Here is an 18,946-nt window from a genome sequence, read left to right on the forward strand (position 1 = left end):
TTTACTTGGCGTAACATTATATTTCACAATATAAAAAAAAATTGGGATAACTTTACTGTTGTTTTATTTTTTTATTCAAAAAAGTGAATTTTTTCCAAAAAAAGTGCGCTTATAAGACCGCTGCGCAAATACGGTGCAAAAAAAAGTATTGCAATGACCGCCATTGTATTCTCTAGGGTGTTAGAAGAAAAACCATATATAATGTTTGGGGGTTCTAAGTAATTTTCTAGCAGAAAAACCTGTTTTAAACATGTAAACACCTAAAATCCAAAACGAGGCTAGTCCTTAAGTGGTTAATACAATAAAGGCTGCATATTCTGGGAACGCTGCGCTTATACACTGACAAACAGAAAATACAAGGGCCCTTGCTGGGAACCAACATGCAGGGACAGTGAGAGGCGGAGGAGTTAGACAGCTGCACTCTCACCCGGAAGCTCTATTGATAGGCTGTGTTGTGAAGCCACTAGCGGCTTGTACCCACGTGGTTGTCGCTTTGCTGGTTGGAGCTTCCGCGGGTGAATATGGCAGCGGAGACGAGAAGTCGGGGCAGCGTTCTATTTACCGGGTACCGGTCTCTGGGCTTGTACAGTAACCACATCCCCCATGTAGTCAGATACCACAAGAGGCACAAGGAGTTCTACGTGGTTACCGCCGTGGGGAAAAGCTTCCTCACTTACAATGTGAGTACGAGATACAGAGAGCAGTGCACTGGTGATCACGTGTCACCCCCAGACTGAGACAGTAGGGAGCCCAGTGTCAATACACCCATCTATCCTACACCCCAACACAAACTTTCAGGGCTCTGCCCCCTAGAGGAAGGCAACTAATATTTACCTCTGAGACCCCAGGTAATGATCAGGTCCTGTCCAGCCATCCAAACCACAGGCATGGAGTTGATCTGGATGGATGCGGTCAAGAGCGGGTGTCTTTCCCAAATGTTGGGCAGTCCATTCATTTCAGTGGACTGCTCTATGGGTGAGAAATGCAGAAAAGAAGTCCCTGACTCTACTAAAACGCAATGCACCTTGCGATTTGGTGTGAGTGAAAATGTGTGCATTTGCAGATGCATGGGGGTGCCCATATAATGGCACTGCTGTCCATCTGCTAAATAGCAGCATTTTTCTCTTGCGTATCAGGAAAGCACACGATTTTCCATGCACTCCAACACAAAGTTCTGAACAACCTAAAGTAGAACTAAAGGCATTTTTTTTTCCTTCATTGTTGGTAAATTAAAGTGGAACTTCAAGGGTAAGTTCACCTGTGAACTGATACAGGACCCCCCCAAGTCCCGCTGACCTGCAGCTCGGCGATCCAGTTTTGAGCCCCGGTATAGGCTTAGAAATCCCCAGAGCTTAACCTCCTAAATGTACCCCGTCAGGTTTAGGAGCATGCTAATTGGTCGGCGCTGACCAATCAGAACCCGCGTACCCGTCCTCTCAGCGGGGAAGAAGAGAGAAAGCTGAGGAGATTTCTAAGCGCCGGGGCTCAGAACGGGATCGTTGCGCTCCTTGTCAGCGGGACTTGGGGGGTCCTGTGCAAGTTCACCTTACAGATTTTTCTGTAAAGGTGAACTTACACTTTAAAGGAAATGTAAAGTCAGAAGGGTTTTTTTTTTTATCTCAATGCATTAAGATAAAAAGCCTTCTGTGTGCAGCAGCACCCCCTAATACTTACCTGAGCCCCATCTCTGTCCACGAGTGTCTTGGCCATCCGCGATGCTCCCTCCTAATTGACTGAGACACCGCAGCAGCGCCATTGGCTTCTGCTGTCAATCAAAGTCAGTCAGCCAATCAGGAGAGAGAATGGACACAGGGAGCTGTGTCTTGGCTCAGGTGCCCCTATAGAAAGCTGCTTGCTGTGGGAGCACTTGACGGGAGAGAGGGACCAGGAGTACAGAATAGGGACCCGAGAAGAGGAGGACCTGGGCTGCTCTGTGCAAAACCACTGCATAAAGAAGGGAAGTATAACATGTTTGTTATTTTTATTGAGAAAAAATAGACTTTACAATCACTTTAAGTCAAAAAAAAAAAAGACCTGATAGAACACAACAGGCTGGCCCCTTTTTTAGGTATAACTATGTAAAACATTAAAAATAAGTGCCTATACTGTTTAAAATTCAGTAATGCACTGCTTTGCACATGCTCAATTGCTGTCTATACTCAGCACTGTGCCTAAAATCGAAGCCACTAGAGGTCGATCAGCTAACAGGCTTCTTGGTGCTTTCATCTTCACCTGGTCTTCCGAGTTTGCAGGCTCCAGCTGTATGAATATCAGGGGCTGTGATGATGGCACAGGTATGCTGTCCTTTCAGAGCACATGTGCTGGTGCCATCACTGGCTGCGTGTTGTGTGAATATCTCCTAAACCGTGCAAGTTTAGGTGATATTTACTGTACCTACGGCTACTGTCACTGGATGGGGGGCGTTAGCGGTAAAGCGCTGCTAATTTTAGCGGCACTTTACCGCTGTTCTAGCGACACTTTTAACCCCTGCTAGCGGCCAAATTAAGGGTTAAAAGCGCCCGCAAAGCAGGGGCGGTGGATGAGCGGTGTATACACCGCTCCTGCACTGCCTGAAAAATGCTGCTTGCAGGAATTTTGCTAACGTCCTACAAGCACACCACCCCAGTGTGAAAGCACTTGGGCTCTCACACTGGAGCAGAAGAGGGGCGCTTTACAGGCGCTATTTTTTTGTCCAAAAGGGCCTGAAAAACACCCCAGTGTGAAAGGGTTGTTAAGGTAAGCCTTATTATAGGCTAACCTGTAGGTACAAGTTCAAAAGTGGACTTTACTTCCACTTTAAACCTGCATGGATAGTATCTTTTCTTATCTCCTTGATATTCTTCCCTTTCTCCCTCTTCCACTGTATGTAAACTTCAGCAATGTAAAGCATCTGTTAGCCTTCCTCTCTGACTGAGCCAAGACATACAATCAAGGCTAGAAATATACATTATTTAATTGAAAAACGTGACCTATAGTTTTTGAGACCAAGGAGAGGGGGAAAATTTATTTTCATATTACTGGGTTTAGTAACACTTTAATGTGGAAAGTATATGTATTTTTTTGTTATGGGTAAAGTTACGCTTTAAACCCCTGTTTTAACCCATTTTTTTTTTTTTGCAATCTGTGTCCTATTGGGGAGATTTCCCTTCACTTCCTGTCCCATAGCCACAATAGGAAGTGAGTGACAATCCCTGGTTGTCACCAAAAACTAGTGTCCCTCTTTCAAGATTTCCCTCTATAAACTATCAAGTGTTGCGCTATCTAGATATTACCATGTGACCACCTCATAAGCTAGTGCTACTGCTATTTTACTGTGCAAAATTGTATATTTATATCTATTATATATAGATATAGTAAAGCTGATGTGTCCCTCCCTAGAGGAGGGGGACAGGACGGTGTGTGAGACGGCAGAGCGTTCTCAGCAAAGGAAGGACGCATCAGCTCAGTTTTTATACGATTTTCGGCATTTATAGAGTGGTGCACTGTAGCACCCAGGAAATGTGAGTATCCTATGAAAGGAATGTCTATTACTTTTTAACCACTTGCTAACTGGCCACTTAAACCTCCTTCCTGCCCAGACCAATTTTCAGCTTTCAGCGCTGTCACTCTTTGAATGACAATTGCGCGGTCATGCTACAGTTTACCCAAATGAAATTTTTATCATTTTTTTCACACAGATAGAGCTTTCCTTTAGTGGTATTTAATTGCTGCTGGGTGTTTTATTTTTTGCTAAATAAAACAAAAAGGGACCGAAATTTAAAAAAAAAAAAAAAAAAAAAAAGTTTCATAGTTTGTTATAAAATTTTGAAAACAGGTAATTTTTCTCCTTCACCAATATGCGCTGATGAGGCTGCACTGATGGGCTCTGATGAGGCTGCACTGATGGGCTCTGATGAGGCTGCACCGATGGGCTCTGATGAGGCTGCACCGATGGGCTCTGATGAGGCTGCACCGATGGGCTCTGATGAGGCTGCACTGATGGGCTCTGATGAGGCTGCACTGATGGGCTCTGATGAGGCTGCACTGATGGGCTCTGATGAGGCTGCACTGATGGGCTCTGATGAGGCTGCACTGATGGGCTCTGATGAGGCTGCACTGATGGGCTCTGATGAGGCTGCACTGATGGGCTCTGATGAGGCTGCACTGATGGGCTCTGATGAGGCTGCACTGATGGGCTCTGATGAGGCTGCACTGATGGGCTCTGATGAGGCTGCACTGATGGGCTCTGATGAGGCTGCACTGATGGGCTCTGATGAGGCTGCACTGATGGGCTCTGATGAGGCTGCTCTGATGGGCTCTGATGAGGCTGCTCTGATGGGCTCTGATGGGCTCTGATGAGGCTGCGCTGATGGGCTCTGATACGTGGCACTGATGGCCACTGGTAGGTGACACTGATGGCCACTGGTAGGTGACACTGATAGGCAGCATTGATCTGTGGCACTGATTATTAGACAATGATGGGCATTAATTGGCAGCACTGGTGGGCATCGATGGGTGGTACTGGTAGGTGGCACAGTGGGCACTGGTAGGTGACATTGGTGGGCACAGCCGCAGCGGTCTGAGTGAGGGACTGATGTCACTCTGACAGAAGCCGGTGATTGGCTTTTTTCCCCTCACCCTGACAGCGTGAGGAAAAAATAAAAATTCCGATTACCGAGCTTCTGTTTACATCACGTGATCAGCCGTCATTGGCTGACAGCTGATCATGTGGTAAGGGGCCGGCATTGACCCCTTACTCGGATCTGTGATCAGCCGAGTCTCATAGACTCATAGTCTCATAGTCCAGGGACGCCCTTCCGGCAATTAAGGCCCGCGCTGCAGCCGTCTTTCGGCTATAGCATGGGCGCCAAGTAGTTAATAAATTATATATAAACGGTATTACACTATTTAGTTTTCTCTGACATATTTTTATGTGAAAAACTGCACAAGCAACCAGCCCAGGACCTGAGTACAGATATTGAGCCCAGAGTTGGCTCAGAAGCGTGTTTTGACCAAGCTTAGCTGCAAGGTCACACGCTCTAAGGTGAGCGCATACACCAAAGGGGAGCACAAGAGTGGACACAAGCACACATTTTCATCATTTACAATAGAATCAGAAGATTGAATTGAAATAGACTTTGTTTTTTATTTAGTGCATGTTAATGCATGAAGAATTCTGCACATTAGCACTTTAATGCACTGGATTAATTTCTGGTTTTGTACCATTTAATTACAGGCATACCCCACTTTTAAGTACACAATGGGGTTTATTTACTAAAGCTGGAAAGTGCAAAATCAGGCTCACTTCTGCATAGAAACCAATGAGCTTCTAACCCCAGCTTGTTCAATCAAGCTTTGGTGATAAAACCTGGAAGCTCATTGGTTTCTATGCAGACGTGAGCCTGATTTTGCACTTTCTAGCTTTAGTAAATAAACCCATTGTGTACTTAAAAGTGGGGTATGCCTGTAATCACTGTTTGTATATATAAGTGAATGCACTATATATATACACAATTTTGCCCATGGTCACTTTGCTGTCACAAGTTATAATCGTCAATGATTGCAATATGTATTATAACAGTATATTTGATGTAGTATTTATATATTGAAGGTATTAGTAGCACTAGCTTATGTGGTGGTCACGCAGCACTTTATTTGATCGTTTACTTGGTCAGCATGAGCATATGGGACGTGATCAGTGCTAGCAGCTATCCAGAATATCAACTCTTATTTATATATGGTTGCTCGCAAGAATTCTCTTAACATTAAGATTTCCCTCTATACCTGTTCTGGTGACAATCTGAAATGTGGGATTTTCTTTTATTCCTGATGACAAAAGTAAATGGGACAAATAGAGATAGTGACTCTCCATAACAGGGCACTGACAAAACTAAAACTATCCAAAACAACAAAAAAGTTATGCCTTTAGGTGTACTTAAAGCTTTTTGCTTCAGGACCATTTTTTTGTCATTTTCCATACTTTAAATCTGCTTTCTTGGCTTAAAATTTACTTGATTTCCATGTTTACTGTCACTTTAGGTTTTGGGGCCAAGTTGGCCCAAATGAACTATTTCCTACACTAACAGGTGGGTTCACTGTATATAGCCTCAGCTACATACAGTGTACAGCCGTGAGACAAGCGTTTTTCATCTCTTATAATTTTTTCATCATAGATTTGTATTCTTTGAATGACTATTAGGCTTCTGCTGATTGGAAGATTTGGAGATCATGATGTCATCCCTACACCTCTCCACGCCTGTTGATGTCATGAACTCTACCTCAACCAAACGGAGGAAGATTTGCATTCATTCATATAATACAAAGCTGTTTATGATTCGTTCATTGACAGACACGGCCTTCTTTATTTATAACAATAGGGTTATATCGCCTCCTCAGGAGTAGGACTAGGCAGAAACAAAAAAAAACATAACACTTGGCCACTCCCATGGGCCGTTCTCAGTCAGTATATAACCCCCTCCCTGCTATAGGTATTCAGTTTTTTTCTGCCTAGTCAGGAGTAAGGACTTAGTTCCCTGCTGGGATCATTAGTCCTGGGAATTTTTTGTTTGTTATTTTTTGCTTTTCCTGGATTTTTTCTGGTGAGATCTCCAATCAACTGCCGGGTTGGGTGATGGACTGGACACTTGGTCCAGGGGATACCCCAGTCTGGACAGGGGCTGCTGGCCCTGCGAGTTAAACGTCTCGCGAGGTCGCATACGATCGGGTCTCGGCCTGTTTCGCAGCGTTACTCATGGCCGACAGCCCCCCCATTTTGGTGGCGAGGAGCATCTGTCCGGGAGCGTTACCCGCTGGAGAGGTAAGTAGTCCCCTCCTCTCCTTCCCTGGAGTGGTGTGGGACGCGGTTACTTCCTGGGGTGGTCGGTCCCTCGGGGGTTCTCCTCCTCCCCCCCTGCCTGGGCGATCTTCTGCGCCAAATTCTCGATTACCCCAAGGAGCAACGTAGTTGCTTTACAGCAGGGCTTGACAAATTTGCTTGGAATCTAGGAGCCAGCTAAAAAAGTTAGGAGCCAGGTTTTTTTTTTTTTTTAAACGACCGACAAAGCTTTATTTTCAATATAAAAATTAACCAATCTTAAATTTACACAGAGACGACTAGAACTAATGTGACTGCTTTTATTTCCTGCCATGCAGGTACACAAGACCGTCATATTCCCACTAAGGATCCAATCAGGTCCGCCTGAAAAACTGACAGGCGAACCTGATCAGACAGCCCGTGTGAAAGGGGACAAGCAGGGAGATGACAAATAATAAATTCATTTTAATTAACCACTTCCTTCCCGCAGGACGACTATATACGTCCTGTCTTTGAAGAGAAATACCGTAGTTATGGTAGCAGCTAGCTACCATAACCCCGGTATCTTCTTCAAGAGCCGGCGGTTCTCTTTCAGATAAAAGTGGTCTCTGCAGCAGATTAGCAGCGAGATCACTTTTATCGGCGGCAGGAGAGGGCCCCCCCTATCGCCACGATCGTTAGAGCGAGAGCAATAATTCTAGTCCTAGACCTCCTCTGTAACTCAAAACATGTAACCTGTAGAATTTTTTAAATGACACCTATGGAGATTTTAAAGGGTAAAAGTTTGTCGCCATTCCACGAGTGGATGAAATTTTGAAGCGTGACATGTTGGGAATCAATTTACTCGGCGTAACATTATCTTTCACAATATAAAAAAAATTGGGCTAACTTTACTGTTTTCTTATTTTTTAATTAAAAAAGTATTTTTTCCCAAAAAAGTGCGCTTGTAAGTCCGCTGCGCAAATACGGTGTGACAGAAAGTATTGCAATTACCGCCATTTTATTCTCTAGGGTGTTAGAATAAAAAATATATATAATGTTTGGGGGTTCTAAGTAAAGGGAAGGAGATGAGCAGGCAGTGAAAACAGGTAGGAAAAGCTCCATTAGCATTGGTGGATGTCTTGTCATACCAACGGCCACCACCAGAGGGCGCCCGATTGCAGAAAGAACCAGGAACCATAGGACTGCAGTAGGCCGCAAAGCCGGGGCCTCAATTACCGGCGCGGCCCAGCGCGATCGCGGCGGGAGGGGGGGGGTGTCGAACGGACACACAGCTGTGCCGCCCCAGGCGCCAGGTCGCTAATTCTAGTCGCAAATGCGACCTGGCGCCCGGGTTTTGTCGAGCCCTGCTTTACAGACTATATCTGATTTTCGTTAGCGTCTATACTATCGGAAGTCTGCTTTGGTCCGGCCAGAACGTTGGTTTATCTGAGCCTGACCGGGCTTCAGCTCTGGCCAGCGTGTTTCTTCCCCTGGACAGGCTCCAGAAGTGGCATGTGGCGTTTTTTCATTTACTGTCCGGCAGGTGGGCTCTTCTGCGGATCTACATGTGGGTGTTGGGTCTGATGGTATCTACCCTTTTTTGAGGCAAGGTCATGGTCATAGGTGTTGCCTGGGCGGTCTTCTTCAACATCTCCTGGTCTCGCACTCCCTTGTGCGTGCCTTTTTGTTCAAGGGGTTAGATGTCTGTTTTCACCGTGGCGGTTTCTTCCACTGCCGTGGGATCTGAACTTGGTGTTTTCAGTTCTCCAAAGACCTCTCTATCTTTCTCTCAAAATATTCGGGAGGTTCCACTGCTTACTCTGTCTCGGATGGTGGCCTCTTGGTGGCTATCACCTCTACTCGCAGGGTGTCGTGAATGGTGGAGTTATCTTGTCGTTCACCTTACCCAGGTTAAGGTGGTGCTTCATCCTTTTTCACATAGTTCCGTCCTTGGATTTCCAGTTGGATAAGGACATTGGGTTGGCTTCTTGTGTCCCTGGTCAGCACATCCCAAGGAATTGGCTTTATCTGGCCTGGATGTGTTTTGTGGGATTCGGATGTATTTGCCAGCCAATGAGTCTGTTGGTCTTAATGGATCAGACAGATGATGTCTCTGGGCTATCCTGTCAGGGACCAGTTTCCTCCTTTCCCAGTTATGACACATTCTTCTCGGGCACTTAGTGCTTTTTGGGCCGAAGTGGATGGTTTGGCATCCGCAGATGCCTTTTTTGGCCGCAAGTTTTTTTGCAGGCTGCTGTTTAGAGGGCCTATTCCCTCTTGAAGGGGTATCGTTCAGGTTGGGTTCCAGCTTGTCCTGGGTGGAGTTCCTGTTTACATGGTTGGCTCTTATATTAGCCTTGGGATTTTTGTTTTCCTCATGTTGGCACTGCTTTGGGACGTCCCTATCGTTATAAATAAAGAATGCTGTGTCTGCCAATGAACAAATGAGAAAATAGGATATTTTACTTACTGTAAAATCCGTTTCTGAGTTCATTGACAGACAAAGCACCCACCCCTCTATGGAGTTGTTTTTTGATACTTCTATTACTGCTTGCTACTAAACTGAATACCTAGAGCGGGGTGGGGGTGGGGGTGGGGGTGGGGGGTTATATACTGACTGATAGGGGTGCAACGGATCAAAAAACTCACGGTTCGGATCGTTCCTCGGATCAGAGTCATGGATCAGATCATTTTCGGATCAACAAATAAAAAAAGACAAGACAAATAAACATAAGTTTTTTTTTTTTTTTGTCTTTTTGTTTATTAACACTTTTACATTACTTGAAAATATATAAAATCAAGTTAAAGTGCACAAGGCATAATCTCTTCTTTGTAACATAATGAAAAACTTAAAGTGCAACATAAAAAAAAGGCTTATCTCCTTCCTTTAAACATGGACCGATGGGCTATGAGCCAAAAACAACTTAAAGTGCAACATAAGAAGGCACATCATCTTCCTTGAAACATGGATTGTGAAAGCCTAGTATGTCCACAACATCAAAGAAGAATAAAAGAAAGAAAGCAAAGCATTCCTGATCTTATAATTTCAAATTCTTTTTCAAAAAGACAAGGGTGTCTACATTGTCTGGGGAGAGTGTGGACCTCGTTGCAGTCACTATGTCCCCTGCTGTTGAGAACACTCTCTCGGAAGGAACTGAAGAGCCTGGCACAGGGAGATAGCATCTTGCCATCGTGGTAATATGAGGGTATCTACACTCATTGCTTTTCCACCATGTCAGCGGATCACCATCCACTGTAATGCCTTTTGCTGCAAGGTAGGATGCCACCTCCTCTTTGATGTCAGCAAGAGTCTTGTTGTCTTTGCTGGCAGTGGCAAAGGTCTCTCCAAAAAGCTCTGCCATCACCAACTTCTTTTGTGGAGGAGATGATGAGTCCATGTTTGCTCCTGTTGGTTCTGCATCTTGACCCTGCAGAAAAAAAAATTGTTGATTAATTAAACCTATTTATTTTCATTTTTCATGTCTATGAAACATGAAAATAATAACATTTAAAAAAAGCCATTATTACGAAAATAAAAAATGTATTTAGATATAAATTTATCATTTTTAAATAATATTCTTTTTCTTTACCGCATCACAGTCTTCAGTGCCCAGACTGCTCACAATCTCAGTGGTGAGGTCACTGTATGTCCTCTGGCGTAGGGCAGGGTCCATGTGAGACAGGGACTTGAACCTCGGATCCAGGGCAGTAGATCTGTGAAGGTAGTCCTGTAGAGTAGGGGGTGAAGTGTATCTGTGCTGCAGGTCCTCTCTAATGGCAGTCTTGACATCTCGAGTGATGATGCTGTCTTCCACACTTGGAACTATGGATTGTAGAATCCTTGTTTTAAGCGGCAGGATCATTGACACAGATGGTGAACTTTCAGTGCTCAGCAGAGATGTAACAGTTTTGAGGGGTTTAAGCACCTGGAGGACCTCCTCTGCCACTCTCACATCATCATCAGACAGGGTAATAATGTCTTTGACGTTTTTCTTCAGGGTCTTGTCGGTCAATGCAGAGTATATAGCTGCCTGCTGCTCCAGATAATGCTCCATCATATTATAAGTAGAGTTCCACCTTGTTGGGACATCATGTATGAGCTTATGAGTAGGCAGCTTTAGCATTTCTTGCTTTGTCTTAAGCACATGAGCAGCTGTTGTGCTTCGGTGGAAGTAGGAAACCACCTTCCTGATCCTCCCAAGGAGGCGGCCCATCCTATTGATTGAGATTCCCTTCTGTGATGCCAAATTCACTACATGTGCAAAGCACCCTATATGTGGGCCCAGTCCTGCCTCATTCACTGCATTTATTTGATTTTTGGCATTATCATTTGTGACTGGGATATTAGTACTGGGCCTCTTTATCTTCCATTCCTCCACTGCTTGAGTCAGTATCTGCGCAAGATGAGTGCTTGTGTGACTCTCGTAGAGGGGACGTGTCTGCAGCACCGGACTTCTCATCTCCCAGTCTGCTGTGATGAAGTGAGCGGTTATCGTCACATAGCTCTGTGTTCCCCTGGATGTCCACCCGTCTGTCGTGAGCGCAACAGAGGATGCTCGGGATAGTTCATCCACAACTTTTTTTCTTCTGCTCATAAAGATCTGGCACAATCTTTTCGCTGAAGTGGGTGCGCGACGGGATGTTGTAACGTGGCTCAAGCACTTTCAGCATGTGTTTAAAGCCCTCGTTTTGCACAACCGAATATGGCCTCATGTCTGCACCTATAAACGCACCGATGGCTTTTGTGATGGCTTTAGCCCGGTCTGATTGTGCAACAAGTGGCTGCGTAAATGCTGCGGTGATAAGCGGTTGTTGAGTAGCTTTCGTTTTCAGTTTCACTCCTGTCAGTGAAACACCAGGGTGATGTCGCTTCAAATGCGTAGCCATGCTTGATGTGTTTCCAGTGTCATATGGCTTTCTTCTGCCACAGTGCCTACACGCCGTCACGGTTTTATCCACTAACCTCTTTCCTTCATCATCATATTTGACAGGGAAGCCAAAATGCTCCCATACAGGGGATTTCAATGACGTGGGGCGTTCAAGCTCCTCCATTCCTCCGCTCGCCATGACCACACTGTGTGTGTGTGTGGACTGATTCCTTCCCCAAAGTAGAGGCAGGATGTGGAAGCGCTTCGGTAGCCTGGAGGATGTTCCAGGGGAGGACGAAACAGTGGGCAGTCTTTTGCCCGACTCGCCAATCAGGGAAGTCAGGGGAGCTCACCTGGAAAAAAGGAAAGAAACTGCGCTAAGACCTAGAAGCGATCTTGTGCGGCCGAAAATCGCCTAAGACTCAGTGGAAGCAGCAATCCTTCTGCAAAACCCCAATACAAGGAAAAAAATATAGAAAAATAGGATTGCGCTAAACGTAATATTACAATAGTGAACAACGTAAACGTAAACACATGAATTGACAAGAACACCAAAAATATGAAAAATAATTAGAAAAATATATGGATAATCTAAAAGTCAATTTGGATAAATGTGCAAAATGCAATTAATTAAATTTGCAAAAACCTGTGAAAATTCAACCACCATATAGTCCCCACTGTAATCCAGTTATCCACAATCTCCCCCACTGCAATATCCACGTCATCTCCCCCACTGCTGTAATATCCACGTCATCTCCCCCTGTAATATCCACGTCATCTCCCCCCTGTAATATCCACGTCATCTCCCCCACTGTAATATCCACGTCATCTCCCCCACTGTAATATATCCACATCATCTCCCCCACTGTAATATATCCACGTCATCACCCCCACTGTAATATATCCACGTCATCACCCCCACTGTAATATATCCACGTCATCACCCCCACTGTAATATATCCACGTCATCACCCCCACTGTAATATATCCACGTCATCACCCCCCCCTGTAATATATCCACGTCATCACCCCCCCCTGTAATATATCCACGTCATCACCCCCCCCTGTAATATATCCACGTCATCACCCCCACTGTAATATATCCACGTCATCACCCCCACTGTAATATATCCACGTCATCTCCCCCACTGTAATATATCCACGTCATCTCCCCCACTGTAATATAGCCACATCATCTCCCCCACTGTAATATAGCCACATGTCCCCCACTGTAATATAGCCACATGTCCCCCACTGTAATATAACCACATGTCCCCCACTGTAATATAGCCACATGTCCCCCACTGCAATATAGCCACATGTCCCTCACTGTAATATAGCCACATGTCCCTCACTGTAATATAGCCACATGTCCCCCACTGTAATATAGCCACATGTCCCCCACTGTAATATAGCCACATGTCCCCCACTGTAATATAGCCACATGTCCCCCACTGTAATATAGCCACATGTCCCCCACTGTAATATAGCCACATGTCCCCCACTGTAATATAGCCACATGTCCCCCACTGTAATATAGCCACATGTCCCCCACCGTAATATAGCCAGTCCACATGATGATGTCCCCCACTGTAATATCCACACAGACTTCCCACTGTATACATTAGTGCTATTAGTCATACCTTGGTAAAGAGAAGCCGCCAAACCCACGAGTTGGGGGCGGGGTGGTGACGTCAGCACGATGCTCAGCTCCGCCGGGTGTACCAAGATGGCCGCGGCTCCGGAGCTAGGCCGATGCCGCTGCCTTTCCTAAAACCCAAGGCCGCGGGTGTGCCGATCCGAACAGGTTGGCCCATTCGGATCACGGATCGGTGACTATCCGTTGCACCCTTACTGACTGAGGACGGCCCATGGAAGTGGCCAAGTGTTTTGTTTTTTTGTTTCTGCCTAGTCCTACTCCTGCGGAGGCGATATAACCCTATTGTTATAAATAAAGAAGGCTGTGTCTGTCAATGAACCCAGAGAAACGGATTGTACGGTAAGTAAAAAGTCCTATAAATTTATTATTTTTTTTTTTTTTATTTTTTTTTTTAAGTTTTGGATAGAGTGGAGAGGGATTAGAACACCTGCCAGGTTTTATTGCTGTCTGTACCCCTGTTAGAGAAATTGACCCTCTTTTTGTCCTGTTTACCTTTTTATCATTAAAAGTAAAAAAAAAACCTAAATATTTGGGTTGTCCCCAGAAAAGTAGTAGAGGGGAAATCTTCTGATGGGGTCACTAGTTCTGGTGACCTGGGGTCCCCAAGGTATTCCCTTGATTTACAGGGGTTTCCTCCCCTTTCCTGTTTGGCAATGGGACAGTAAGTGAAGGGAAATCTTTGCAATGCGATGGTGGAAAAAAGCTGGCAGGGGTTATAACCCTCCCTCTATCCAAAATGGGCGGGGGGGGTTGCCTATCGTTCTACTTTGAAATAAGCGTATGGTACCGCCCCATCCCCTTGATGGTTTCCAGGCTCCTCCTGGAGATCTTAAAAACTATCGCCAGGATCGCAAGCTTGAGGAAATCGGGGAAACATCTGTTCCCTGGTCTGCTCTGCTGACTGAACACAGAAGTGCAAAGATTTTAGCATTTCTCGGTTAAGAGCTGTCAAATACTGGCTGAAAAGTAAACACCTTATCGAGTACAACCCTATGCTCAGTCAGCTGGAATAGAGGGCAGGGGAGAATCTTGGGGATCTTAAAAAAAATTACAAAAAACCCTTATGTTTCCATTAACAGAGTACCAGCCACGTACCCAATGCTATAACATAGGGAGCTTGTGATGGCAATAAAGTAAAATGTAAAAAAAAAAAAAAAAAAATTAAAGCGCTTTGTAGCAGCATGCACACACATTTTGAACACAATGCATGCCGCATGTTAGTAAACAATAGTTGTGCATATTGGGTGTCATCACACAGTTTGGAGTGAACAGAATAATTCTAGGTCCCTCATTTACAGTTCACTCTAAACTGATGAGCTGTGCAGGCATTGAAAGTGTTTCCTTTTGATGATTTTAGGTACAGTTATTATTCATAGTTTTTAGCTGCATAGTTTTCTGGCCTTACACATTTAGTATCTATTTACTCGACACAACCTTTTTATTCATTTTGTGCAAAAAAAAAAAAAAAAGTGAATTAAATTGTCTGTGCTTATGAAGATACATTTTAGTGTATTTTTTTTCCTAAAAAAAATATAGGTTTGATAAACTTTTTTTTTTTTTTTATTTATAACCTTTTTATTTTACAGATCTTTTGCTTTCAGAAAATATATAATGTTCTGGGTGTTTTAAGCACTTTCTAGCCAAAAAGGCACATTTTAATTTGTGTGGGGAAAACATGAAAAAAAATGGCTCCAGTGGGAAGTTGTTTAAAATAACTCCTAAGCACAGATCCATTCTGATCATGTAACTGCAGTATAATTCAGAAGAAAATGCTTTGGGGAAAAAAAATCACTCCTTGCTTATATATGTTGGATTAGAACCCAGGTATGGCCAACCACTGTTCCTTCTCAGCATTCTGTAACTAAACAGATCTGAATGTAGCATTAACAATACCCTTACCTGGAAACATAGTATGAAGAGGTGTCCACATACTTTTCACCATATAGTGTTATGTTAATAGCTCTGCAGGTAGAAGTTATTTTTTATAACTTTTTAAAACAGAGTTTTGCTTCAGAAAGTATGTCTAGTTGTGTTTTTTTTTTTTTTTTTTTTTTTTTCTTTTCGGCTAAGCTTTTCTACACTGTATTACATTTGTAAATATTTTTTGAGAAGAAAAACCTGTACCTTATGGTGCTTATTATTATTTTCTTAGGTGAACAGACTTGGTCAAGTTGCAGTCAGTAAGTATAATTTTTGAAATTACTCCATCTGTTATTTAGGTTTAAGTTCCCCTCTTTTTGTTTTTCCCCCTTTTCCCCATCTGACTGGTGCCCTGGGACTGGGTCCAGATGTCGCAACTGTTGGCATTAATGGGAATTCCAGAGGTTCCCCACCTGTTGCCTGTCAGATCTGTGTAGCATGGAGCCAAGTGAAGCTCTCTGACTGGGGAAGATGGGTTCCTGCACCTATTCTCTGAGAAAAAAATAATATATGTATACACACACAGTATCTCACAAAAGTGAGTACACCCCTCACATTTTTGTAAAATATTTTATTACATCTTTTCATGTAACAACACTTAAGAAATGACACTTTGCTACAATGTAAAGTAGTGAGTGTACAGCTTGTATAACAGTGTCAATTTGCTGTCCTTTCAAAATAACTCAACGCACAGCCATTAATGTCTAAACCGCTGGCAACAAAAGTGAGTATGGAAAATATTTTTAAATCTTGTGACGTGATAATGGTATATTGCAACCCACGTGAAGAATAAAAATGTGGCGCTATTCTAATCATTTTTATTCTTCACGTGGGTTGCAATATACCATTATCACGTCACAAGATTTAAAAATATTTTCCATACACTGTTGTACACAAGTGGCAGCTTTAGATAGACTTTACTAATTGATGATCATTATCATTTAACTGATTTGTTCCAAGGCGCAGTGGTGGTTAATCGTGTGTATGTGGGACTTTACACATAGAGGGACCGTTTTTTCAACAAAAGTGAGTACACCCCTTAGTGAAAATGTCCAAATTGGGCTCAAAGTTTCAATATTTTGTCTGGCCACCATTATTTTCCAGCACTGTCTTAACCCTCTTGGGCATGGAGTTCACCAGAGCTTCACAGGTTGCCACTGGAGTCCTCTTCCGCTCTTCCGTGATGACATCACAGAGCTGGTGGATGTTAGAGACCTTGCACTTCTCCACCTTCCGTTTGAGGATGCTCCACTGATGCTCAATAGGGTTTAGGTCTGGAGACTTGCTTTGCCAGTCCATCACTTTTACCATTAGCTTCTTTAGCAAGGCAGTGGTCATCTTGGAGGTGTGTTTGGGGTCGTCATCATTTTGGAATATTGTCCTGTGGCCCAGTCTCCAAAGAGAGGGGATCGTGCTCTGCTTCAGTATGTCACAGTACATGTTGGCATTCATGGTTCCCTCAATGAACTGTAGCTCCCCAGTGCCGGCAGCACTCATGCAGCCCCAGACCATGGCCCCATACTTGACTGTAGGCAAGACACACTTGTCTTTGTATCCTTCACCTGGTTGCCACCACACACGCTTGACACCATCTGAACCAAATAAATTTATCTTGGTCTCATCAGACAACAGGACATGGTTCCAGTAATCCATGTCCTTAGTCTGCTTGTCTTCAGCAAACTGTTTGCGTTCTTTCTTGTACATCTTCTTTAGAAGAGGCTTCCTTCTGGGACAACAGCGATGCAGACCAATTTGATGCAGTGTGCAGCGTATGGTCTGAGCACTGACAGGCTGACCCCCCCCTCCACCCCTTCAACCTCTGCAGCAATGCTGGCAGCACTCATACATCTATTTCCCAAAGACAACCTCTGGATATGATGCTGAGCATGTGCACTCGACTTCTTTGGTCGACCATGGCGAGGCCTGTTCTAAGTGGAACCTGTCCTGTTAAACCTCTGTAATTTAACACACCTGCTCCCCATTCACACCTGAGACCTTGTAACGCTAACGAGTCACATGACTGCGGGTAAAGGGAAGAGAGGCCAGTAAACATTTGTTTGCTGATCTTCCCTACCCAGGAAGCAACATGTGTAACATCACATCTGGTTTCTGCTGTCACTTCCAGTGTCTGGGGCTAGGAAAGAAGCTAATTAAATGGGATCTTAGCCATCAAGAACATTGGAGTGAGAGCAATAATTTTAAGTTATTTATTAATAATAAATGGTTAACGCTAAAGTAAAAGCCATTATTGTCCAGCAAAAATTTGCTGATATGTTGTATTTATGTGAAACTTTTAGTTTTTACTGGAAATTTGCACTTGATAAGCCTTTGCACTAATATTGTTAGACAAACAAAATTGTAACTACCGCTATTTTATTCTCCAGGGTATTTTCTTTCACAAAGTACATAAAGCTTTAAGTTTATAATCTTCAGACCTAAAATTTATTTTTTAAACGGTTGTAGATAAAAATGCACAAATGGCTCAGCCAGCGAAAGGTTTAAAGCACTCATTATTGTCGCAGTTATGATGATAGTGCGTGTGTCTGACCATTTCTCTAAACTGAAGAGTCAGTCTGATTTATCAAAGTCGTTCAAATGAAAATGTTCATGTCCGTCAACCTCATATTTGTAGCAACTACACTTTTGTGAACTTGCTATGAGTCAGCCATATCCATCTAGATACATCCTATCCCCTGCAGGTTTTATTATTCATTTCCATAATATTTTATTAGAAGTATTCAGAGATACAAGAATAGGTACACAAGTTACATGGGCCCATCGGTCTGAAGAAACATTTGAGTTCCATAGTCATAACAATGATTAAACGTTTTAACCTAATGTGGGGAGAATGTAGAACAGAACAAAGTCGGTTTGTAAATATTTGGAAGTTGTATACATAATAGAATATACAGGAGCTCTGTGAAGACCGTTTCTATAGAGAAGTCAGAATCCTAATGGTATCGATTCCTGGCGTAAGTTGAGCTGACTTCTTGAGACCAGCGGAGTTGGATAGATAGGTTTAACTAGGATAGTGTGGGGGTGTAGTTTAGTTTGCTGAGTGGCTAGTGTCATAGGGTGGATGTTGTTTGTGGTTGGGGGTAGATCCAAGGTTGACAGTCCCGCTGGTCACCTTGATGAATTCCTATATTTGGGTATGGGATGGCAGGAGGGGAGGGTTGGAGAGGAGGGATGTAACTATAGGTAAGGGCTATAGATCTGTAGGGAATGAGAGATATGAGTGGCCTGGGGTCGGGACAGGGGAGGCGTGTGCCTCCAACCTAACCCTGATCTTCGACCCATCCATCCCTATCAAAAGAGTATTATTATTAATCCGGCTTAGGTAGAGGGTGGGCGTATGGTTTGGGTGTATTCTCAGCCAGTGGGCTGTGTGTTTTGGAGATATTGTAATGAGAGATGGCTATGAGTTCTTCCATTTCGGCGATTTTGTTGAAACTATTTTTTGATTGAGGGAGCATGTGCCTTGCCCCACAAGACTGGGATAATAACATAGCTGTGTTTTATCATGTGCATTGCTATCTATGATAAGAGCATCTGGATAATGTGGTGTGGTGTAAGAGAAGTTGGGCGGGGGAAAAATCCAAAGCTAGGGTGGAAACCCTTGATGTTATGTCATGGACTTCTCTCCAGAACCATTAAATGATGGGGCATGCCCACCAGATGTGTATAAGAGAACCTGGCTTAGAGGTGCATCTCTAACTTAAG

The 18,946-nt window shown here is 43.8% G+C and overlaps 1 protein-coding gene across 1 annotated transcript in view; it reads left to right on the forward strand.

Annotated features, from left to right (window-relative positions):
• The first annotated feature begins 416 nt into the window (after positions 1–416).
• WDR36 (WD repeat domain 36) overlaps positions 417–18,946 on the forward strand; it is a 142,850-nt gene continuing 124,320 nt past the window's right edge. The window contains exons 1-2 of the mRNA XM_073624607.1: positions 417–680; positions 15,456–15,483. Coding sequence (XP_073480708.1) covers positions 522–680; positions 15,456–15,483 — 187 coding nt within the window. The 5' untranslated portion in view covers positions 417–521. The remainder of the gene's footprint in view (positions 681–15,455; positions 15,484–18,946) is intronic.

This window comes from Aquarana catesbeiana, linkage group LG01 (genome assembly GCF_042186555.1).
Source record: "Aquarana catesbeiana isolate 2022-GZ linkage group LG01, ASM4218655v1, whole genome shotgun sequence".
Classification (NCBI taxonomy): domain Eukaryota; kingdom Metazoa; phylum Chordata; class Amphibia; order Anura; family Ranidae; genus Aquarana; species Aquarana catesbeiana.